The sequence below is a fragment of the Leptonychotes weddellii genome, chromosome 7, assembly GCF_054177405.1.
Source record: "Leptonychotes weddellii isolate Sample4059 chromosome 7, ASM5417740v2, whole genome shotgun sequence".
Lineage (NCBI taxonomy): Eukaryota > Metazoa > Chordata > Mammalia > Carnivora > Phocidae > Leptonychotes > Leptonychotes weddellii.
Window position 1 is genome coordinate 23,039,067 of NC_138375.1, and position 26,116 is coordinate 23,065,182.

The 26,116-nt window shown below is 42.7% G+C and overlaps 1 protein-coding gene across 8 annotated transcripts in view; it reads left to right on the forward strand.

The window, feature by feature from the left end:
- Positions 1-26,116, forward strand: part of PDZD2 (PDZ domain containing 2) — a 340,075-nt gene that overhangs the window by 234,234 nt on the left and 79,725 nt on the right. For 5 of the 8 annotated variants that reach the window (XR_014146865.1, XM_081825945.1, XM_081825946.1 and 2 more), the window contains 2 exons: positions 15,123-15,624; positions 24,728-24,870. Coding sequence is in view for 7 of the 8 variants with exons in the window: in XM_081825945.1 (XP_081682071.1) it covers positions 15,123-15,624; positions 24,728-24,870 (645 nt within the window). In the remaining variant the exon portion in view is untranslated. Of the gene's footprint in view, positions 1-15,122; positions 15,625-24,727; positions 24,871-26,116 lie in introns of those variants that run through there. The other 3 variants (XM_081825947.1, XM_081825948.1, XM_081825951.1) reach the window with 3 other exon arrangements.

Sequence of the window (26,116 nt, forward strand, 5' to 3'; positions counted from 1 at the left end):
GCTGGAGCAGTTCCAGGACCTCTGGGACCATCCTCAGAGTTCAGGTCAGGCCAGAAAGCTTGCAATTGCTCTGGGAGTTGAGGGCTGACCCTAGCCAGATGGACATGGAAGCAAAACAACAGGCCACCCTTGGTCTGTGTTTTGAAAGACATGTGTCTCATCTTTCTCTGGCAGAGAATATGGCCTGCAGTTGGCCACAGTCGCTGCTGGTTGCCCGTGCTAGCCTGATCCCCCACAGCACACGAACACCCATCCTCCATGGAATGACATAGGTCCATGAGACCCTCAAAATGCTTCTCTGTGAGAGCTCTGTGTCTAAGGCACATTTGCCCTGCCTTTTCAGATCTTTATTTTTGGAATCATTTCTGACTCTCTGCCTGTCCCTGTGAATTTGATTTTTCCAGAGACTCCTTTTCCCTGACTTGACTGTGGTTCTCTCTGCTCCACTCAGACCACAGAATTGGCTTTGACCAGTCTCCTTTGTGAGTTGCCCTGTCCGGGATTTCAGACTGGACAAGGGCAGCAGACAAGTCTAACTGGTCAACCTGTGATTACCTAGCAAATTTCTGAAAGGGAAAGGAGCTGACACTGGCATTTCTTATGTGCCAAGCGGGAAACCAGCCTGCTTATTCCCTATCCTCTCCAATCCTCCCCATGACGCCATAGGTCTGTGAGACCGAGGGGTTAGTCTCAGAGGTTAAGTGTCCTGCCCACGGACCCAGGTAGCAGTGCTGACACATGAACCAAACATAATCTTGCTCCAAATACTTGATACTGGCTGAATTTTGGTGAAGATGTTTGGGTAATGAGTAAAGAGAATCCTAATCCAAAGGAGCTTCTTTGCAGAAGGAGCCTTTTGCCCTTTGGTTTTTCCAGCTACCGGCCAACAGGTTTGAAGGAAATCTTTGTGAATTCCATCCATCCAACTTGTCTTCTCAAGAATGTTCTGCTGGCTGCTTCTATACCCAGTTAGCTGAATCCTTCCCATCCATAACAGACCTTTTTTGGCTACTGTTATTTCCCATCATCTCCTTTTGGGGAAATACTTTGTTAATCTTTGTTATATTGCCTTCACTCAGATTGAGTTCTCCAGGAAGCAGATGCTGAGTTAGAGCTAAGAGTGCAAAATGTTTGTAGGGATAACACCTGTGAAAGGAAACAGGAGAAAGCAGCACTGGGCAAGGGAGCCATACACCACGCTGCCCATGTGACAAAGCCCATCAGCCCAACAGGGAGCTCTAGGCAAAATGTGCCTGGAGTGTAGAAATGGCCAGGCCTCATCTCCCCATTGTCAGGAAGCAAGACTATCCTGTCTCACCGTCCTTCTAGCCAGACAAGAATCAAATTGACATCAGGCAGATTAACAGGAGAACATCAAATTTAATAGCATACAAGGAATCCACACCGACATGGAAATTCCAAAGACAGACACCATGAGGTATAGATGTCATTCTGAACTAAGCAGAAGGAGGTAGCGGTCTGGGATTTCAAAAGTAGGGAATGCAATTCACAGGAAAGATGAAAAACAGTGAATGTTTGGTAAACAAATGTTTTCTGGGCCACTCAGAAGCAATGGGACATACAGGCTTTGATCAAACAGGCCTTGCTAGGTTCCTCCCTGTCCACCATATCTAGTTCATAGTATAATTTAGTTATCTATGCTGATAGCTCTCTTCCGGGAGCAGGTCATCTATCTAAATTCTTTTTAGGCCATTGTGGGGGAGGTAAAGAGCTTTTCCTGAATCTGCAGAGTTTTAATTGTTTTTTAACTCAAAATAATCTTCACACCCAAGTGGCCCATCTTGAGGTATCCTGTCCTTGGCCCCATACCATCTTGCTCACCATTGGCCAGGAATTGCCCCCATATGACCTTGACTTGAAAGCCGAGGCGGACTCTGATGAAGATCGCAGCTGGAGGTCTTGAGCTAACACACTCCTCACCAGCTGGACAGCAAGTCCTTAACTTGAAGGGACATCTGAGTGGTACTTCAGCCCAGAGATTTGCTTGCCTTTTCCTTATTCTAATCTGTGTGGGCCCATCACTGCTTGACTGCACATTATCTCGTACAAGAATCCACAGGAACAAGAGTTCAGAACAACAGGCCAGAAGGTACGCACAGACTGCCTGCAATCAGGAGGGGCAGTTCCTCGTGAAAAAAAAGGTGTCCAGTGCATAGTGCTGCTTGAGAAGCACTGGTCTGGAGTGAGGGCACTGTGGGGAGCAAGGGCAGTGACTGAGCTCCAGGGACCACCTGAAGGAGAGGCCAGCACTGGAGGGCATACCTGGTGTTAGCCATTTTGTTTGGCCTTGGCTGGGCTGGGGGCCAAGTTGGTTCCTTAATCCTCTGATTCTAGCTAATCTAAGCAAGTATTGCCTCCACTTTTCCAGAAATCTTGGGGACTGTCTCAGCTCATACCTGAGAAATGGAATGAGAGCTGGCCACTTCCACCCACACCCCAAGAAACCACCCACCCCTCCCAAATACTAACCTGCCTTCTGGGCCTGCCTGAAAATACCTCTTGTTTTCCCTAGGGCCCTTTTCTTATGGGTGTGGCACATATTTTGGGTGTAAACATACCAGGAAAATGAAGTGGGGAGAGGTTTCTCTTGACTGTTAGAAGTTGTAGCCCTTTTCCTTCATCCAAACCTTGTCATAATGCCCAACATTAGGATGGGGCTTTGCCACAGGCAATCCCAAGGTCACTGGCTGGGTTTGTTTGCAGTCAGATGGGAATTTGAATCCCAGCTCCACCCCTGCCACCTCTGTGACCCTGGGCAAGTTATTCTCTCTAAGCCTCAGTTTGCTCCTCTCTAAAACATGACTCGTACATAATGTCAGCCTTAATAGGGTTGCTTTAGACTGAAATGAGGTAAAGTGCGTGTGCAGTTAACTCAGTACACAGCATGTAGTTACAACTTAATATTGGTATTCACCCCCTTGTCTATTACAACTCTTGTTAGTTTTTGGAGCTCTTAATATAAAGAGACCATTAAAAGCAAGTTTTACATTTTCATATCAACATTGATGCTTATACATCTGATAATTTAAGGTTTCCTTAATGCTTAACTTGCAGTTATCTTAAAAATAGTAGACAAATACAAATGCCTCTGTATGTTCCTTGTGTGAACATAAACTAAGAACAAAGGGCCACAAAGATACTCAATGATGCCACAGTTCAAATTGGTCAATATGAAGACTGCACTGATTGGAAGCCAAGATTTTTAAATTGTTCTGTCCATATCTGTAAGGACTTGGCTTATCTGTTTTCTAGGCCAGAGTTCTGTTGATCTGGCTTTCTTGTTATCGAAGTCTTCCAAACCAAGAAGAATCCTAGAGGATCATGCAGATGGATGAACAAGAGGGAAAATACCCAACAAATCCAGCTTCTTAGGAGCATCCTTTGCTTAGAGAAGAATGTTGCAAAACTTACAAAGCCAGTGTACAGGAACCTTTGCAGATTATGAGACCTGTCCAGCCCAGCTCTGCCTGCCAGAGAGCCTTGGAAAAGAAAGAAAAAGAAGAAAAAAAAATCAATCTTTAAAAAATTCCCAGTACACTGTATAGAAGAGATTCAAGAGAAGAACAGTGCATGACATTAGCTGGAACACACCGACTGAGGTACTCATTTTGCAATTTCTTAAGTATGTCTTCTCTGCTGACTTCAAAACAGTGAAAGAAATTTGGAAAAGAAGCCCACTATCTTGATGGAAGCTGTTTTGACATAAGTGAAACCAGCCTTGGCGTGAGGTGAGGGCAGGCTCTGGCCAAGCCAATGGAACAGACCCTGGAAGGATTGAGGCAAACTGAGGAAATTGTTTCAAGATGGAGCTGGAGCCACTTGAAAGGGGAGGGAACTGGAGGGTCCAGACATTTCATCAGTGTTTGAATGAGTGTATGAGTAGCTTCATGTGCATTCTGAGATGCACAGACCCCTTCTCTTAGTATCACCTCTGGGGAAGGGGAAGAGGGTGGCTTCCATTTGAATGGTGCAGTGTGAGAGTTCGTGGATGACTGGCTGTTGTGAACTCTCAGATTTGGTTGGTTTTAGGGAAGAGGGAAAGAAAGGGAGAATGTGTGTCACTAAGTCTCATAACTCTCAGTGGTTTTCATCATGGAGGAACTTGGAAATGGAGGCAAGGGCAATATGGAACTGAGTCCCTGCGTCATCTTTGACACATTTCTCAGGGCTTGGTGGCCCTGAAGCAGGAAAACAAATTGAACATAATCTCTAGGACATGGTCTGGCTTCAGTAATCCTTGAGCATTGATCAAAGCTCTTTCAAGGCAAGGCCAAGGGCAGCGCCACACAGAGGGAAGTGTAGGAATTGCCATAGGAAATGCACCTAGCAAGGCTGGGAAGTTGGACATCAGGCAAAACTCAAGACAGGCAGAGGGCATCCCTGCATTTTGTGTGTCTCAGAGCCGGCCCATCTTCAGCTCTCGGGGGCACATCCTAGCAAAGACCTCTGTGATATGAGGTGTCTTTTGCTGGCCAGGGAGCAAGGGATAGGGGAGCTATAGAAGGTTCATTAACACCAATCCAGGCAAAGGAAGTACAGAAAAAACTCTGGGTCTTATAATAATCTGGTGCTGGTAATCTGGCCTGGACAAAAATAACATGGAGAAAATTAAAAATGAAATGCTGCTGATGTGAATGTGAAGTAACATGAATATATTAACATATGATACATATTATATACTACTACATTAGCATGGTATCTGGAGCTTTTGCCTAGTTACTGTTAATGAGGAAAGATTTCCTTTTTTTTTTTTTTTTTAAGATTTATGTATTATTTTAGAGAGAGCGGCAGGGGGAAGGGCAGAGGGAGAGAGAGAGAGAATCTCAAGCAGACTCCCCACCAAGCAGAGCCTGAAGTCAGGCTCAGTCCCATACCCCTGAGATTGTGACCTGAGCCGAAATCAAGAGTTGGATGCTCAACTGCCTGAGCCACCCAGGCGCCCCAGAAAGATTTCCTTTTGAAGCAGAGTTGGTTTATGATAACAGTGGAACAGTGGGGGAAAATCTAGGAGACCGAATGAGAAGGAGTGCGTGCTCCACTTAAGTGCAGTCGCATGAGAATTTTTAAAGGTAGGAGAGGCTACCAGGGTTTTCCATAGCCTAAACTGGAAGGCGTGGTGGCTATATGAGACAGGATAGATGAGGTGCTAGCAGGTCCCATGAGGGCTATCTCCTCAGGATAATCAGGTATGATCTGAAGGAAAGGGAGAGAGATATCATCAAAAGGGCATGTCTGCATGAATCAAGATTTTTGTAAGGAGTAAATGGCAGAGAGAATGCAGAAGGACATAAAGACTGGTGATGAAAAACCTAGTAAAAAGAAATTGTTTTTAAGATGCAAGAAACAAAAGACCACATATTATATGTTTCCATTTATATGAAATGGCTAGAAGAGGCAGCCCTGTAGAAACAGAAAGTGGTGGGCTGGGAATGGGCATTAACCATAATGGGCATGAGGGATCTTAATGGGGTTATGAAAATGTTCTAAAACTGATTTATGGTGATGGTTGCACAACTTGGTAAATTTCCTAAAAATACTGAATTGTGCATTTGAAATGGATGAATTATTTGCCGTGCAAAGTGTGCCTCCATAAAGTCATTTTTTTAAAAAGAATTTTTTAATAGAAATTCTCATTGACCGGTCATTTTTATTATGGTGCTTATTAAGTGACAGCCACCATGCTAGGGGGATACAAATATGAAGATCTTCACAAACAGAGAGGGCATAAGTAAGCAATTTTCAAAGAAGGCAAATGACTAATAAGAATTTTGACCTCACTAGTCATCACTGCTTTGCAAATTATGACATGAGGTAGGTTTTGACTATCAGGCTGGCAAAGATTAAAAAGTGACAATATTCAGGAACAAACAGTTCTCTAAGACACTACTGCTGGGATTCTAAATTGTTACCCCCTTTCAAGAGGAAAGATTAGAATTTTAGAATTACATAGGAAACCCTTGAATATGCTCTTGACCAGCAAGAACCTTGGACCCAGAAAATCTACCCAAAGGAATTTATCTTCTGGGGTCTTAAAATACTATTAATAGTCCTGCATCGGGCGCCTGGGTGGCTCAGTCGGTTAAGCGACTGCCTTCGGCTCAGGTCATGATCCTGGAGTCCCGGGATCGAGTCCCGCATCGGGCTCCCTGCTCAGCAGGGAGTCTGCTTCTCCCTCTGACCCTCCTCCCTCTCGTGCTCTCTGTCTCTCATTCTCTCTCGCAAATAAATAAAATCTAAAAAAAAAAAGAAATAGTCTTGCATCTCCCAAATTTCTCTCTCCAGACTAGTCCTCTGCTCCAAAGTCCAGATTTAGATATCTAGCTGCCCACATCCTCTTCTCAAGTTCAGCATGTCCAGAGCTTAACTCCAGAGTGGATCTATGCATGCAGACTAGGTCAGAGAGCCCCAAGCCCAAAAGACTGCTCTTCCAGCTCAGGTGATGGTGGCTCCACCCTTCCAGTTGCTAAAGCCAAATACTTAGACGCCATACACCACCTCTCGCTGTCTCTCACACCCTCTGTCAGAGCCAAAGGCACAGGCTATTTACTCTGCCTTCAAAACTGATCATGATTCTGACCATTTCTTACCATCCCCACGGCTACTCTAAAGTTGAGCTTATCTCCGGCTGGAATTTCTGAAGATGATCTTCTATCTGGTCTCCCTCCTTCTACCCTTGTCTCCACCCCAGTCTATTCTCAACACAAAAACAAAGGGGATCATTTTAAAACATAGTACATATCACATTACTCTGCGGCTCAAAAATATTTCCCACAAAAGTCTTTACAGCAGCTTTTACAGCCTTCCCTAAACCAGTCCCTGTTACCTTACCTCCTATTGCTCTCCTCCTTGCTCGCACCTTGTCTCAAACCCTCCTATTCCTCAAACACAGCAGGCCAGCTTCCAGTTTACCACTCTTGCACTGGCTCTTGCCTCTATCTGGAACAATCTCCTCCCAGGCGGTGGCCCGGCCAACTCTTTCATCTTCCACAAGTCTTTGCTCAGTGTGTTCTTCCCAGTGGGGCCACCTCAGGTGCAGAATATAAAATTTCAACCTGGCTCTTCCAACTCCTGGCATGCTTGATCCTCTTTATCCTGTTCAGTGTTTTCTGTTTTCCATAACACGTCTCACCTTCTCACATATGATATAGTTGGATGCTTTGACAGGTCTATTGTTTATTGCCTATCTCCCCCTACTAGATAGTAAGCTCCACAAAGACAGGCATCGTTTTGTTCACTGCTGTACCCCCAAATGCGTCACAGTGCTTGGCATATAATAGGTACTCAATAACTATTTGTTGAATGAACGAATGATTTTGTAATGAGCAAGTAGTGATTTTATAAACAAAAACAACAGCTTTATGTCATAAAAGAAAAAAGTGATGAGTTCCCATGTACATTTTCTGAGCTCATCACTCCGCTCGTGAGGTGCGACTGACTCATTCATGCACAGCAAAGTCTGACTTTCCCAGCATTCCTTCTGCCCCCCAGGGAAAATGTGACCATCATCAGGATGACTTAGCCAAGCTACAAGGCTGGAGTTCTGATTTGATTCTATATAGGCTGCAAGTTGATCTCATATAGTTATAAGAAACCCTGATTCACTCACAGTAATTTAATAAAGAAATGCAATCAGTTGCAAAGAGAAGCCTGCAAGTTCTCTTTTAAGGGCCAGTATCTCTGTAGTATGTTTTATTAGGCCTGTTCTCATCACTGATCAGGCATTTTCTACTTAATTTAGCTTCTGAGTTTCTGTTTTCAACAAGGTAGATGGTGGCTTTAAAAAATCTTTTATTGCGGGGCGCTTGGGTGGCTCAGATGGTTAAGCGTCGGCCTTCGGCTCAGTGCATGATCCCAGGGTCCTGGGATCGAGCCCGGCATCGGGCTCCCTGCTCTGCGGGAGGCCTGCTTCTCCCGCTCCTTCTACTGCTCCCCCTGCTTGTGTTCTCTCGCTCTCTCTGTCAGATAAATAAATAAAATCTTTAAAAAAAAAAAAAAACCTTTTATTGATTTGTGCAGAAATAAGATGCATGAAAACCTTTGAAGAAAACTGGAACTTCTTGTAAACCTGTTGCTATATGTTGGAAAGGACCAAAGCTCTGCTTCCTTGCTGTTAATCTATACTGGAGTTGAAAATGTGTAGTGCATCCTAGCATAGAGGCTACTTAAATCATGCTTGTTAGTTTGAGAAGTGAATTTCTAGATAAATATGAAAATCAATGATACCTTATTGCTAGGAAATCAAAACAATTTTTTCCATTAATCATATGATTTAGCTGCTTTTTATCCAGTGTTTTTCTGCTGTGCCTGCGCCACCCCCATCCCTTTACATCCAGAAGCTCTTAGCAGGAAACAGAAAGAGAACCAGCTCTGCTTCTGCACAGAAGTGGATATTACAGCCAGGGGTTGCAGGAAATGGAATTCCAGTAGGGCAAGGGAGGAAGGGAGTACACTTAACACTGCTGAACACAAATGTGGCTTCTGCCTTTGAGGTGATGCACTGAATTTAATCAGTGTTTGTAGATCAGAGTGTAGAACACCTACCCTCTTTCTTACTCCTCTTAGTATATTTCACCTCTATCTGATGTGCCTTAAAGATTCAGTATTGGTTTGTTTAAGATGCATAGTTATTTTTATTTCTTAGTCGCTGGTGTCAAGAAAAAAATATATCATTAAGCTCCTGCTATAAGTTCAAAGTTGGGGAGCAGTTCCAATTATAAACCCTGTGTATTCTCCTGCTATATGTCAAGACCTATGATTTTACTCTACTAGTAAGCTAACCAAGTTGGCCTGCCACAGTTTCATGAATGTGGACAGAAAGCATGAGATTCTTTGACCAAAGATAAAAGACAGTTTATTATTCATAGAAATAGCAGTAGCCAGAGTATCAGCATATTTAATATGCCCAATTCCCTTCAGGGCAACAGGGATATCTGTCCTGCTGTAGAGATGGGTATGATTTAAATTTTACGGCTGGGGGGTGGGGTGGGAGAGATGGGGTGACTGGGTGATAGACACTGGGGAGGGTATGCGCTCTGGTAAGCTCTGTGAATTGTGCAAGACTGTTGAATCTCAGATGTGTACCTCTGAAACAAATAATGCAATATATGTTAAGAAAAAAAAAGAAGAAGAAGGTAGCGGGAGGGGAAGAATGAAGCGGGGGAAATTGGAGGGGTAGACGAACCATGAGACACGATGGACTCTGAAAAACAAACTGAGGGTTCTAGAGGGGAGGGGGGTGGGAGGATGGGTTGGCTTGGTGGTGGGTATTGAGGAGGGCACGTTCTGCATGGAGCACTGGGTGTTATGCACAAACAATGAATCATGGAACACTTCATCTAAAACTAATGATGTAATGTATGGGGATTAACATAAGAATAAAAAAAAATCAAAAAAAAAATTTTACCGCTAAGCTATGTGGTGGTGGCAAGTTTTGGTAGCTGATAATTTGGGTTGGGTTTGAATGGCTAATATTGTATCATAGTTCAGAAAAAATTCTTGAATAAATATTTACCCTATTCTTCACTATCAACTTCTGTTTCCCAATCCAAGTTGTCTGATAAAAAATAATTAAATACAGATTTTGTAACAAGAGAACGGATTCCTGTATTCATATTCTCTGTTCTTAACTCCAGATGAGGGAGAAGAGGAAAGAGTTGCTGACCCCCAGCTGTTGATGCTGGAGAGGGAGGTGAGAATCAGCAAAACTGGGCCGCATCAGTCACCTCCCTCACGCAGCAGTTGGAATACGGTGTTCTATTCACTTATACTCTAAGCCTAGACTCCGGTCTGTTTTCAGAGCCTTACTGGTACCTGAGCCCCATCTTCTTCCACCTAATCGGGGCTGTCCTAGCAAAGAAGTAGTTGGATTTGTTTTCAGAAATGGCTATATGAGCACACACGGATAGCAGTCACTCTTCTCAGCACAATATACAGCCCAAAAATTCTGCCTACAGAGTCCCGAAAGAAAGTTCGGCTCATTCCAGGGAAGGTTGTGGAACTGGGGAGAAGTAAGCCTGAAGTACCAAGTAGCTGGGAGGCAGCGCCTGAGAGAGACTGCCCTTGGGGAATCTGGTTCTCCAGGAAATGTTTGTCATCCTCCCACCTGCTCCTACAGAGCTGTCCGAACTTGCCTCCCTCCGTTTCCCAGCCAAGACTTCACTGGGAAATTAATCTGTATATATTTAACACTTCCTCTCAACCCATTCTCCTCTGGGAACCTACAGATTTACAACCTCAGACAGCCCTCTGGGTTAATTAGGCTTAGCAGGTTTTCAAAGGAAAACAAACAGCTTCTTAGCCTCCCCCTTGCTTCTTAGGCAAGAGGCAGTCATGGGCAAGAACAATTGATCTCCGTTCGTCCTGTGTGTTAGACAGAGTGGCTATTAGTAGTTAGTCCCATTTTGTAAAACTCATACCCGGTCGTAGGAACTCATCTAGAAACGTCTTGCCATCAGTGTTTGTTCTCCTATTGTCTGTGCTGGGGACCAGACTTACTCAGATGAAGTAAGAATGTCTGCTTTGCAGAAAAGTCTGAGTTCTAGAATTCTTTTATGTTGTCTGAGTTATACAATGCTTTCATGGCATTGTGCTACAGGCCAATGCCCAGGGGTGGTGATCCAACTTACTCTGAATTACACATACATATACACCAATGGTTCTGCCTGGCAACACCCCTCTGTGGGTTCACACTATGTACCAGGCATCAATAATTGATGGCCAGATGCCCAAGAGGATTTTCAAAGGCACCTGGAGATTGCTTCTTCTGAGATCGTTGGCAAAACAGTCTAGAATTTCAAAATTGCACAGCTGCCTCAAGCCTTCTTTTGATAGAATTGGGGCATGGGCAAATAATGTGTGTCGGCCTTCTAACACCTATCTGTCTTTGCCTCTCTCTTATCTCTTCCCTGCCTGTCCTTATTCTTTAAACTCCAGGAAGCTTTATCCCTCTAGCTTTTCCTAGCACCCAACCTCACCTGCCGACCCTTCCTAGGCCTCCCACCTCTGAAGAGCCCAGACTCCAGAATTAGGATAGAAGATCAAGAAACAGAGGAGGTGCTCAAAACTTTATTTATTTATTTATTTATTTATTTATTTATTTATTTATTTATTTTTGGTTAAAGCACATTTTGAGGGGAAAGGGAGGTGGGAAGGGATTTAGTCACAAAAGGTGCTTGCGAAGACCAAGTGAAATGAGGAACCTCAACACATTTCAGAGGGAGGGTTCTGGGCTAGAATTTGGAACTTCATTTCTGGATATGCTCCATATGGATATGGACTATCCTGGGATGGTCAAAATCAAATACATTTTAATTTAATTGAATTAATAACTTCATATGCCAGAGGACAGTTTCAAATTTTGGGGAGAAACCAAAAAGTAATTATATGGTAGAGAAGCTTCTGAAAGGTTAATTTTACCTGTTGTTGTTGAAGAGGAGACCTATTTTTCTGGACCAGGATTGTGTTCCATTTCTTCTTTCTCAAAGACTGACTTGGAAGTCTAAAGAGTCTAATGGTGGGTAGGAATTCTTTTGAATAGAAACAGAGATTTGGAAGTATGAATTAGCTAGGAAAGTGCTGGAAAAGTTAGGTAAGTCATTTCAGTACGGATGGATAGGGAATGTGGAGGCATTACATATAAGGTGATTGGAAGAATTACAAGAAAACTACCCCCTGCCTAAAAGTCTTCTCACCAAGCTGTTGTGGTATCCATAGTTCATTCATTACACTTTGTCTTTGGGATGACCTTAGAAGGTTCAGTATCCAGGAAGGAATAAAATAACCTGTCATACAGTTCCCTGAAGGTGTCAGAGCCTTATTTATTGCTAGGAAGTCAGGCGACGATGGGGAGATGGTGCCAAATTGAAGATAAACTCCTCTTGCTTTGTAATACTGTTGAGCAAGGACCCTGTAGAAATTTCTGAATAAAATAATCTCAGTCACAAGGCTCTTGGAGCTTCCATGAGAGTAGAAATATCCAAGATCCTATGCTCTGAGTCAATGGGCCTGCCTTTTCGACACTGAAAAGAAGGTCTCTGCACAGAACCCATCAAATTGTTTGGAGTTTTTAATGCAAAAGATAGAATCCCCAAAGCAATCATAAAGGAATTGCCTCTCCAGGTAGGATCTTTTTCTGACTGATGGTAAATGTCCAGGAAACCTAGGACAACTTGGACATAAAAAAGGAATGTTTCTGTTGTTCCAGGGTGCTGTTTTGTCCTTGGCACTGGGTTAGTACCTTCTGGATGGCCTGCTCCTTTAATCCCCAGAAGTCTTCCCAAGAAACTAGCATTCACAGTTATTAAAATGTAGAAGCAACTTGGAGATGACCCATTTTAACACCCTCATGTTACAGATGAGGACACTAGGGTGATTGAAACATCACAAGTGTACAGTGCACGTGGGGTTTGGGAAGCAGGAGGGCCTGGGTCAACCACTTGGCAGTTATGTGAACCTGGGCACATAACTAATATTTCTGAGCTTCAGTTTCTTCTTCTGCAAAGAGTGTTCTTACAGAGCACCTACTCAAAGAAGTAACTCAAAACTTGGCCAGAATTATTATATTTGCTATTGTTTTTTAAATGAGACAGAATTCACATCACATAAAATTCACTCTTTTTAAGTATACAATTCAGTGAGTATATTCACTATGCTGTACGACCATCACCACTAATTCCAGAACATTTCCATCACCCCTAAAAAATCCTGTACCTGTTAGCAGTCCCAGTTCTCCCTTCCCCCCAGCTCCTGGCAACCACTGATCCACTTCCTGTCTCTATGGATTTGCCTATTCTGGAAATGTCCTATAAATGGAGTGACATATGGCCTTTTGTGGTCTGGCATCTTTCACCTGGCCTCATGTTTTCAAGCTTCACGTAAGTTAGAGCATATACTTCATTCTTTTTATTGCTAAATAATATTCCTTTATAGGGATATACTTCATTTTATCTCTCTGTTTGTAGGTTGATGAAAATTTAGTATAATCACCATAGTTATACACGGTTAGGCCAAAGCCAAAATGAGAACTTGGGTGTCTGATTCTCTCCCTGGTCCTGTTTTTACTACCCTACACTGTTCTTCAGAACATCTGGCATATGTCTTACATTAAGAGCAGTGATTTGCTCAAAGAAACCCTTACAACCTGGCTAATAACTACTCTTAAGATTTTATACCTTTGCAGAGATTTTTCCAGGGTAGAAAAAAAAATACACAACTCAAGAAAATGAAATCTAAACATTGTAGAAAAATTGTGCTGAGAACCAAGTTTAATTTTCATTTACTAGTCTCTAGTGGACTGCTCTTTACCTGTTCATTTCACTGTATTACACAGAACAACCCGAGGTCTGTGTGGTAACCTTTATCTACCTGGCTTTCATGTGTAAGTTCATTACCATGGTTTATAGCCCGGGATCAAAGAAAAGTTTTTGCTGACTTTGGTGGTTGTTTGAGGACCCGTCTCTCTTGTTCACTCTACTCCATGGTAAAAATTCAGAATTATTCTCTTCTTCAGTGAGACTGACACTATTGCATTAACCTGACCATTAGGTATGAGTGATACATGGCTTTGGCCCAGAATTTAGTACATTTCAAACACAGCTGGTCACCTCTCCTTATAGCCTGGCTCCTTCCTGCATACTAACTGCCCCAGCTCTCAGGTCTGAGCTTCAGGCCTGGAGGGAGAGCAGCGAGCTTGGCATACTTGAAAAAGTTCTCTGCTTTTCACTTATTGAGGACATAGGCAACAAAGCCCCAGGCCCCCCTCTCTGGGGGCACATAAAGACCGGAAGCAGGTCCAGCTCATTAAGGATTTGGTTGTTGACATTCTTTGCTTGTGACCGGGTGATGTGTAGAATGTGGCAACATTCCATGGTGAAGGCATTTCCCTGGGTTCATCTGGGGTGTGTGTTTCTTTATCTTGGGTGACATGAGTGGAGGGTCTAGCCCAGCCTGGTTTCCTGACTTTGAGCAAGTGTGTTTTCTTTGCTAAAGCTTTCATGGTCCTGAATACCACTAATGACTTATCTCCTTTGATGTTCTATTTATGGTTATTCCTTAAGATCTGGAGCAGTTATTGTGTGTCAGTCTTCACATGCATCATCTCATTTCTATCATTTCCTGCTTCTGAGTGTTTGGCACTCCTCAAGTACGTGAAACACAACCAAGCCTGGCTTGTCTTCATTGAGCTAAGATCCCTCTTTCCTCTCACTTTTCCTCGTTGACACAGTTTCCAAAAGCCTTCTTTGTCTCCGTCACCCTATGTCTGCATGTTTTTCATTATGTTGGGGTTCCTCCTAATGCAATACCCAGACTGAAAATGAGACTCCTTGTGTTCCAGGAACAACCCAAACTAGAACCATTATCAGGAAGTGAACCTGATGCTCATTTAATGCAGCGTACACCTCCCAGCGCTTATTTACCAGTTGCATTTTGATACCAGCCAACACCCCTCCCCGCTGTGCTCTTTTATCACTTTAATGCTGTGAGGCAGAGGTTCTTGTTGTGCAGTAGATATTTTGATCCTAAGAGCAAAACCTTACTTTTCTCTCAATCGATTTCAGCTATTCTTCACCCTGGGGACTTGCAGAGTAATTATGACAAAACTATATGAATGGAGGAGTGCCTGCTGGCTCAGTCCATAGAGCATGCAACTCTTGATATCAGGGTCATGAGTTCAAGCCCCACACTGGGCATAGTTCACTTAAAATTTTTTTTCTTAATTTTAAAACTATGTGAATGGGAGGCTAGCATAATTCTGATGTAAGAAATTGTTGAGGAAAGGGAGAATTATTGTTTTTTTAATCATATATTAGGATTGGCTCTGTGAATAGAAAAACCCATTTCTAACTACTTACCCTAGGGTATTTTCATTAGTAATTTCTAGTTCCTGGGGGTTTTGGTTTGTTTGGGGGTTATTTTTATCATCAGCAATTATGTAGATTAAAAGAATGGAGTACTGAGTCTCTTTAGGAAGCTTAGTACCTCAATTGCTTGGGCAGGGTGTTAATCACACGGGTCCTGTGTGGGCTGCTGAATGTGTCAGCCCGATGCACTGGTCAAGAAGGATGTTTTGAGGGTTTTAACCAGCACCTCTGTGTTTGTTGCAGTTACCTGGCTGAGCAGTGCTGGAATGGCGGCTTTATCTACCTGATCATGCTGCGCCGCTTCAAGCACAAAGTCCATTCTCCTTATAACGGCAACAGTAGCAACAGCTCTGAACCAGGAGAGACACCTTCCTTGGAGCTGGGTGATCAAACTGTGAAAAAGGGGAAACGAGCAAGAAAGTTTGGGGTCATTTCCAGGCCGTCTACCCAGAAGGCCACTGAAGAACCCAAGAGCAGCCCTGGCTGTGAGTTTGACAATGACCCCATCTCTGAGCTGGACAATGGCCCAGACCCTGAACTTGGAAATGGTCATGCTTTTGAGCTAGAAAATGGCTCAGAATCTCTCAAGGAGCTGGCTGGATCCCATCTAGACAGTTCAGAAGCAGACAGAGGGACAGAGCATAGCATTCCAAAGACAGATGCTTCTCTACCCACAAGCAATGACAAACGCCGCTTCTCAAAATCTGGGAAGACAGACTTCCAATCAAGTGACTGCCTGGCACGGGTAAGCTTTGGTTTGATTATAGAACCTGAATTTTAAAAGAAATACTGTTGAAGTTGCTTTTACGGCTTAGAAAATATATCTAAGATGGCCTTGTATTTGGAAGCCAACACATTTATTATGATAAATGGTCAGAGGACATAACAATAACAAAAAAAAAATCCAAGTCATTTTATCCTACTTAAATAAAGAGCTAGTTGAGTGATCCTAAGTGGAAAATTCAAGCCTTCTGTGGTATAATTTGAGTCATATGAGGCCCAGATAAAGTACTTGAACTGCATCATTATTTATCACTACCATCCCCAGCGGAATTGCCACAGCAAGGCCAAGAATTCCTGGTGGCAGCTGATAGCATGAACATTCAAGCCTCAGTATTACACAGGAAGGATATTCACCACGCAGAGAAGCATCTGCTTTTCTTTTTAACACTTCAAAACCAGTGACATTTTTATGGGTTTATATTATTAAATTGCTGAATTCCAGTAAAGGTTGGAAATTTCACAGAAATCTCTGATACTGTGATATCCAGCTGCGATGGTCAGGGTTGGTCTTCCCTAAAGGCAAAGCAGATGTGGTATACTCTGAATGGTAATGGGTACACTTCTAGCCTCAAATCATCTCCTTCATTATAACCAGCATTCTCTCTTGAAGTGATATTTCTTTCGGGTAAGCATGTGCCTTCCAAGAATCCTCTTGGCAGATACTCTTGTGGGTTCCTAATGAAGCAGTAACTTACTACGTGGTTTCTGATTGGTTTCCTGAGTCCCTCCAGGAGACACCCTTTCGGGATAAAAGAGAAAGTTGGAAAGATAGAAAATGGGCACAGAAGAAGTATCAAGTTCAGCTTTGCAGGCTGCTGAAATGGTACCCTGGCAGTGAATAGAATTTCTAGTAAGTCTATTTCATGCATATTTCTGCAATCATAGCTAATCTATTTAATGAGAGGAGAGGAATTAAAATAACCCCTCTCTCAGGGGACCATGTTCCTTCATCTGAGGATCTCAGTGATCTTCATAAAGCCTTACCCAGAGACGCATGATTTGTAGATGGAAGGTGTAAATGAAGAAGAAAAAAGTAATGTCTCTATCAATGATTTTCTACAAACTTTATGGTCCCCCTCAAAAAAGAATTAAGGGCAATAAAAAGATTATAATGTGTTTCTTATTGGTAATACTCTACTTGGATATGACTTGTTCTCCTAATGATTAAATTATGAATGCACAGAAAGCCTAGAGTGAATAAATTAGGAAGTGTTGGTTCTCTTAATCATTTTGAAGGTTTAAGTTACCAAAAGAGATTGAATCTCATATACAGTCCAAACAAACAGGCTTTCATTTGACCTAGGACACAGTGGAAATAATTTGGAAATGACTTTAAAAGAAAAAAAAAAGAACATTTAAGAGGCTACTATTCTCTGCTCATCTTAACTGAAGTCAATAATGTAAAATTGAATTTCTGGATTAGACTGTCTGAAGACTACACATATCAGAGTTTCTTTGCCTGGTTTTTGCACTCAAGGTCAAATGTCCAAGAAGATATAAATGAAACGGTGATTTAAAAAAAAAAAAAAAACTAGATCTTTTGCCTTTGGGACATTTTTTTAAAGCCACATGCCTATAAAAAGGAGAGACCTGCCATCTGGAATTTGCATTCTTCACAACTGGCCATAATCTGGAGAGCGAGTATTGACCCTGGGTTATACTTTCCATCTTAGAAAGTCAGCATAGGCCACAGACCCTCTCAGGCACGAATATATTTTAACACCCTTTCTGCCCCAGAAGCATCATTGTTTGATGCATTTACCCAGGATTGATAGAGTTGGCGAGAAGTAGGTCGTCACAGCTTCCCCTGCATCCAGGTGGCCCCCCACATTGGGACCAGTAGACCATCACAGAAAGTCCTGTAGGTTCTTGGGCTAAGCAGATTTTTATTTTTACTCCAGGATGAGCCCAAGGTCATGCTAAAATGGAATTTCCAGAAAAACAAAAATTAGGTATTTACCTCTTAAGCCCTCAGGGAAAAAAATTCCATTGCATTTGAATAATGGGAGATTAAACATGTAAACATTGTTCCATTTCTGCTTTATTAATGATTTAATATATCTACAAAGACTTAATAAATTACAGAAAAGGCTTATAGTCATTCAGACCATTTTTATTTGTCGGATGCTTCTTTTTCATAGACTGTTATTTGTTACATGAAAATAAATCTTCAGTCTTTGTTTTCATATCCTCTTTCCCTTTAACAGAACTATAGGAAACATATTTCCTCTAATAAATATCTTCTTTTTAAAAAGCCATATGTTTCTATGAAATATCAACACATAATAATACATATGCAACCAGATTAATCTTTGAAACTACAAAAGTTGGTCCCATTGTCTAAAACATAATCTCCTAGGACACAGATAGGCAATTTTAGAACTGAGGTCAGAGTTCCTTACTCCCTGTCTAGTGAAGACCATTACTCATCCAAGGGGAAAGTTCTTGCAAGCCTGTTTATTACAGATGTGTATTTTTGTAATGCAGCGTGGTAAAAAATAAATACAACTTAGTCACATAATAGTGAAAAAAAGAATCTTACCATTTGCCAGCCAGGTGAATTGATTTATAGCTGGTGTATGTGTCTATGAGTCCATTTGTGGTCTCACCCTAACACGTGTAATTCGCCTGTACAGTATCAGACCTCTTCCCTCAGCAGAGACCTCAGGAAGTCTGAGTCGTTCAGTGCAGGTGGTCTGCAGAGACCTCAGGAAGCCTGCCCCAGGTCTGAATATGCAGGAAAAGGAAACTGAGAAGGAGAGTCACACCCAGGACATCTCCTAGGTTGTCCCTGATGTTTGCATCAAGCAGAAACAGCATGAGGGTGGTCCTATTCTAGTAAGTCCTCCCCCCATGGTCACTGGGTGAACTTCTATCCTTCTATGTGGTAATGTCCCTCTTCAGTCCATGTCTGCTCCTTCACCTCTCTCCTGAGCCCCCCCACCCCATCCTTTCTACCACCTGCCTACAGTATATCTCCATCTTGGGTATTTCACATCATGCCTAAAACTTGACGCATGACTTTCCCACATCACCAAGCTGGCTCCAATATTCCAGGTTCCACCACCCGTAAAGTTGCCCAAGCCAGAAACCTGAGATTCAACTAGCAGTCACTCACCTGCTTTGTCTAGAACTTTCCCTGGTTTTGTGCTGACAATCCCACATCCTAGGAAATGCCTTCATCCCAGCAAACTGGGACAGTTGGCATCCTGGAGTCAACTGAAATGCTGCCCTCTTCCTTCCACACTGTCCAGTTGATCACCAAGTCCTGTCAACCCCGGCTCCCTTCGGGGTCTCTCTCCCTTTCTATCTGGGTCAAACGGCTTTCATTTCCCACATGGTGGTCCTGGTATTCCACTACCCATCCCACTGTCCACTGTCATCCCGTCATCCAGTGTCTCCACAGCAACCAGAGAGACCTTTCTAAAGAGAGCACCTCAGGCATGTGTGTGCATCCTCACACACACTGAAGCTTAAGCCCTTTGGGTGGGTCCGCTTTACCTTCAGGGTAATACCCAAGCTCCTTAGCTTTGTGAAGCACAGGAACCCTTTCACTGTATGATCCCTGCTTAACTTTCTGCCTTCATCTCTCACTGCTTTCTTCCTCCCCTGTTTGGGCTGAATTAGCCACAATTTTTTGCAAAGGACTATGATCAATATCTCCTCTGAGCCTTTGCACATGCTGCTCTTGCTATCCTGTTTCTCCTCTCCTCCCCCATGTAGCTTAGCTTCTTCCGTTTCTGGGGGACGAACACCATGACACACTCCTCTAGGAGGCTTCTGTGACCCTTCTGCCACCTGCCCCATCTTTAGGCGTCTCCTCTTTGGGCTCCTGCAGTGCCCCCTTCTCATCTTCATCAATGCATGAATCCCACATATTCCAATTACCATGTGGCTTGTTGTGTCCCCAGTAGACTTGAACGGCAAGGACCTTACTTGTCTTTGTGTCCTGGCTCACTGCCTTGCACCTGCAGGTGCTCTGTAGGTGTTTATTAATGAAGGCACCCAAGAGCTTCAGGCCTGAGAGATGGGACACCAGGTTCTAGCCCTCGTTCTTCCATCCCCCATTCTGTGGCCGTCAGGCTGCCATGTTCTTCCTCTGAGCTTCCATCTCCTCACCCGTAAACTGAACATTTTGGTCTGATGACTCAGGAACTTCAACTGTGACATTGATCACATATCTTTTTATTTCTTACTGATCATTCTAAATAAGAAGGGATAGGCAAACAGTCTCAGGATCTAAGTTTGCAACTAGAGCCAGACGATTTACTGCAGTAAAATTCTAGTTGGATGATGTTTCTTCTCACATTTGGAGAAAAGATGCTATTGTGAAATATTATTTTTGGTTCCAGCAGAAGATGAGGTCATTTAAATGCTGCCGAGATAGCTCCCTTTAATGTACCACCTCTGTTTTGTAAATAAATCCTTTTTTTTTTTTTTTTTTTTTTTGCGTCCGTGAAGAGATGCATGTGTGAGCATCACACAGTAATTGGCATTTTATAGGAAAGGGTAGCACTTCAACAACATTAATACAAAAGTCCATAGCATCCAATTTTGCATGGTTTGGCTTTTTCTCCACAGGCTGACAGAGTCTCATTGCCCTTTAAGCCAATGTAAAAGGAAGCAAAGGCTTGAGCCATCTGTCTAGACAGGATCTGTTTCAGAACTCAATTGTCTCTACAACTGGATTGGGTGTTCACATGCTAAACATTGGCAAACATACAGGTTTCCCATCTGGGCGAGCCTCTTAATGTCACTCTCAGTAACTTCTGAAAAACCATAAGATTAACATCCTATATTTGTTAATTCTGTGGCATTTATGCAGTATTGTTATGGGCTAGGCACTGTTCTAGTTGCTGGAGAACCTGCTAATAGATGAGAGACATGGTTCTGTCCCATGGCACTTATCACAGATAAGGGGCCACAAGCAATAAACAAGCAAATAACTGAATCTAAATGTTAGATGGTGACAACTGGTACTATAAATGAAATAAAGCAGTAACATGAAAGATGCCTGGGCAGCGTCCTGGTGGGGAGTTAGCTGAAATTGGTATCAATGAAGACCTCATTAAAGAGGCAATGTTGGAGCTGAAGCCTGAGTGTCAGGAAAGGCCAGCCCTACAAAATCTGGGGGCAGAATATTTCCAGGGAGGAGCCAGCACATGCAGCTGTCCTAGGCAGGAGTGATGGAGTGTTCCAGGGGCAGAGAGACCGAAGCACAGTGAGCGATGGGGAAAGCACGGGGAGGTGATTTGGGAGCATGGGCGGGACTAGATGTAGAGGTTTGTGTAAGCCACCTCAAAGATTTAGACCTCAGTCTGAGTCTAGTAGGGAGCTATTGGAAGGTTTAAGCTGAGTGCATCATGATATATGTTTTTTAAAAGTTCACCCTGGGTGACTCAGTCTTAAGTGGTGAACTCCTGATTTCAGCTCAGATCATGATCATCAGGGTCCTGGGATCAAGCCCCATGTCAGGCTCCATGCTCAGTGGGAAGTCTGCTGGAGGTTTCTCTCTCTCTCCCTCTGCCCCTGCTTACCTTCTCTCTCCCTCTAAAATAAATAAATAAATCTTTAAAAAAAAAAAAAAAAGTCCCCCCTAGATGTGTAATGGAGAATAGGAGATTGTAGGGAGCAAAAAATAAAAAGGGAGACCAGATTGGAGGCTATCGTGATAACTCAAGCTAGAGATGCTGGTGGTCTTGACAGTGGTGGTGGCAGGGAGGAGCGGAAGTAGGTGGATGTGGGTGTGTTTTGCAAGTAGAATCTACAGATCTTGCTTATGGTTTGGATATAGGAAATAGAAGGAGGAATCAAAGATAACTTGTGAGCTTTTAGTTTGCATATCCTCTTTAGCTTGAGTAGATGATGGTGCTCTTCCCATGGAGGTGAGAAAGCCAGGAGTGAGAGGGAGGCAGAGTCCTGTTTTGACCATACTGAAGTGTGTATTAGATACCCAAGTGGAATTGTAAGGAGGCAGTTGGAAATATACTTAATATTATTATATTTAAGTTGGCCTGTTGATTTTCTGCCAGTGCCAGCTTTAGCCTCATAAACTTCAGACGCTGATTTTATTTGTAACTGAACACTGCTTTTAGCTGTGGGCTGCTAGATTTAATACTGACAGTTGGACAATTGAGACTGATAACATCTGCCTCTTTCTTCCTGTTTGTGCCTTCCTTTGTGTACCTCTGAACTCCTCATTAGATAATCAAGAAATTCCAGAGCTGGGAAACTTGCATGGACTTCTTTGAACTCCCCCCTTATAGTTCCTACTTTCAATTATGGAGGAAAAAACTCATGTTATTGGATAAAAGTGAAAAAGAAGATCTGCTTCTTGACTAGCATAGTTGGGGGCTGTATTACAGATTGGTCATCCCTGCCCTCTGAAGCTGTTTTTATTAGATATGTGTTTTGTTTTGCATTTAACTATTTGTGTGTGTTATTAGGCAAGGGTATAAAGGGGGCATGTGAGTGCTCTTAATGAAAATTGTCTTTAGCTCTTTTGTCAAGAGTATATACATTAGGTCATTATTCTTTCTCCATGATCATAGTTTTGCATGTTTCTTGCCACAAGTTCTATTTCTAAAAGCATTTAAAAATGAGAAAGGACTGTATATCTAGTATTGTCATACCCTCTATGAACCGTACGTAACATGTTCTGTTTAACAAAAAGATGGTAGGATGGGGGGAAATGATGATGCAGCTAGTAATGGGATGAATAGGTTTCTACTAATTTGGGCTAAAGCCAAATGCATTTTCTTAGTCCTAGACTCTAATAATGGTCCCTTTTGCTTTGGGGAAAGGATTTCACAGCTCTTCTGTACTGGGAGAGGGAGGAGCACTGTCCCATACCGTCAAGACCCTAGTAGCCACGGCATATCTTCCATGGAAAAAACAAGTCAAGCCACCATTATGCTCAAGTTTCTCAGCTACTTTGTTAGGCCCAGGGAGGCAGCCATAGGGTAGGCCCATAGGAGCAAGCCGGGACAACAGCTAATCAGCACATCCCTGAATTTGTTCCCTTTGGGGCTATCCACTAGGCCATAGGGCCTCATGTGTCGAAAGTTGCCATCTTGTCAGTAGCAGTGACTCTCAAGGATGGCTTTTAGGAAATAGTGGAGCTGTGAGAGACTTTGAAGGCCAGGAGGTTATTTCTGAATGGAGAAGAGATAAAGGTGTTCCAGAGGTCAGAGGAAACAAACCAAAAACCATGGAGTCCAAAGTGAAATGATTGGATGATATAGGGATTGTTGACAAGTTCATGAACTACTGCGGTAAGCCAGTGACTTCTGAAGTTACATTTGGCCAGACAGGCATCGTTTGTCTGTGGTCAGCAGATGAAGGAGACCGTGGGCACCACTGCATGTTGCCAGAGCAATGGAGCCCCGCTGAGCAGTGCTGACTCGAGAAAGTATAGGATCCAACAGGTCTCTGTCTGTTAATAATTTCCCCAGACGTTCTTACTGCTGCACATCAGTGACTGTTTAACATCTGGTTTTTTTACTATTGCATAAAGTTTCGTTTTAGTTTCTGACAGTATGTATTTCAGATTTTCTGAATACTTCACATTCTTTCTCTTTTGCAAGCAGCTTAAATGGGAAGGTTGCCTGTTTCTAGGAGGAGGATGGCTTTGTCCATATTGGACCTTAATGGTTCCATTAGACCTTCATGATGGATGAGGAAAGGACATGGCTTTTGTTTTATATGTTAAGGAATGCATACCCATAGACCTAGAGATAAAAAGAACTTACAGGAGTGAGCCTAACGTAAGACCCCCAAAGTAAATCACCTTGGAAGGTTTTGCTTTCATTTCTCTGAACACCCACGTATCTGAAGGAACTCAAACATTTTGCATCAGGCATAAAATAGGGAGTCAAACGGAGAATTAACCAAAGAAGAAAAGCTACCATTAGTCCAGAGGACTTAGAGACATGATTAGTTTTTTTAAAGAATAGATTTTTATAAGGGTTGAAGCATGTTTTAATGTATTTAAAGAGTGTACAGACCAATGTCTATAGAAGCCAATAACAAATTCATCAATTAATTTCCTGTTTTGGTTTCTCCCACCAGAGATCTCATTTTTATGTTCTTAGGAAGTTTGCGATTCAATTCAACATGATAGGGTTTTTTTTAATGATGTATAGTTGACACACAATGTTACATCTGTTTCAGGGGTACAACATAGTGATTGTACAACTACACATTATGCTATGCTCACCACAACTGTAGCTGCCATTTGTCCCCATGCAGCACTGTTACAGTACCACTGGGTATATTACAATATGATGGTTCTACCATATACATGTGCATATATAAATAATATAAGGTTACCAGTCAACATTTATTATGTCTCTACTAGGTGCCAGAAGCACTGCTGCTTCCGTAAATATCTCATTTAATCCTAATGACAAATCTGAAAGTATTAATAATTATCCCCACTTTAGAGGCAAGGAAACTGAGGGTTTTAGGCATAAGGACTTTCATAAGTACTAAGTGTCAGAACTGGGCTCAAATTAGTTGAAGTCTCCTGGCACCAAGACCTATCTTTGCCTTCCTTTCGTCTTCCTTTATTAATTAGTAGCTGTGTGTAAATAAATGGAACCCAGACACAGCCAGTGTTTATACACACAGTGGTATCCAGGTTTCAGGCAGAAGAAGTTTTCCTTAACAGAATCCTGGTCAGGAAATTGGATAATCACCCTTGCTGTCCAATATTATAGCCACTCGCCACAGGTAGCTATTTAATTTAATTAAAACTAAATGAAATAAAACATTTATCATCTCAGTTGCCACTACCCACCTTTCAAGCACTCAATAGCCACCTGTGGCTAGTGGCTCCATGTTGGATTGTACAAATATAGAACATTTCCATCATCATAGAATGTTCTATTAGACAGGCAGCTAGAGAGTCTGATCCAGCACACAGAGCTTTTTCTTTCTGTGGTCATCTACAATACCTGTTGACAACTGATGACTATTTGGCTTGACCTAACAGCTCCACTCTCCTGGGTCAATGCCATGTGTCTGTCCATATACTTCATAGTGTGCTCACTTTTTCTTCCAAGGAGGAAGTTGGCCGGATATGGAAGATGGAGCTGCTTAAAGAATCGGATGGGCTGGGAATTCAGGTTAGTGGAGGCCGAGGATCAAAGCGCTCACCTCACGCTATCGTTGTCACTCAAGTGAAGGAAGGAGGTGCCGCTCACAGGTGACTAGATAACTCTCCCTTCTTCTCTGCCTCCTTATCCTCTCCCTTCCCTTCCTCCGGGTGTAGGACTCTTCCATTTGGTCAAAGCCCTGGTAATTGCAGTTCATAAAGATGATGCTGGAGCATAGGAGAAAATCAGACATGAGCAGTTTCAATTAAACACACCTCTGGGCACAGGAAGTGGCTAATTGCTGGAGATGGTACAGGCTCCTCCGAATCAGAAGAGATCAGATTTCTTTCTAGTCTGTTTTGAGTTTCAAGGGATTGTTACTTATCCTAACTTTTAGGATACTGGTAACATGTGGTTACCTATTGAGACTATGCTATGCAACAGAATGCCACATTCCTGACATCTTAACCCCCATAAGATTGTGGCTAATGACTTGGGAAAGCAATTGATTTTAAATGCGACCACAGTTCATGTGCTGTGTCAGTTCTGTCAGGTTTCAACACATACTTACATACGTGTGTCATGTAAATGCCAAGGGGAAAAAAGGAAATGGGAATTTTTCTCCTTGTGGCCTGAACAATTCATACTTCAAAACTTGTTTTTTAATCTGAACTATTGTCTTAAGTAGGAAGAAGGACAGTGCTTAGGCAGAGCATGTACAAAGAAATCCATTTGGAGTTACAAGGATGTAACTATACCAAAATAGACAGCATGCTTTTGCTTTGCTAGCTGATTGCTTCCATGTATATAGGGCGTCTACTATTGACAAGGCACGCTGGGGTGTGTGCACGTGTTATGTGCCCACATGTGTACAGTAGGTGTATAAAGGTAGAGTTTCACGGATGAGGGAGGTAAATCTAGTTGGGAATTTGGTGTTCAGTCCAGGTACCCGGTTATAAGGGGGATAGGCAAACCAGAGTGGTGTGGCCTGCCCTAGACCGAGAGGGCTTTGAAAACTCTATCTCATGAAGTGGAGTTGAAGGAGTCGGAGGTAAAGATTGGAAGACTAAGGAGAGGACAAGGGTAGAAACTATCATGTGTCATGTCCCAGTTCTAGTCTCATGACTCAGAGTAAGATGCTAACAACTAGAGATAAGAATAACTGCACTTGTCAGTTATCTGGGCAGCAGTCATTATGGAAATTTAAGACCTTAGTTTTTATCCAGAAGAGCATCACTAAATTTCCCACATGAGGTATGCTTTGAGGAACTCCCATCAGATAGCCATTTCCCCATTAATCCTAGGTCTTAGGTTCTAGCATGTCTTTGGAAAGTTGGCAATTAGGAAATTCCTGTG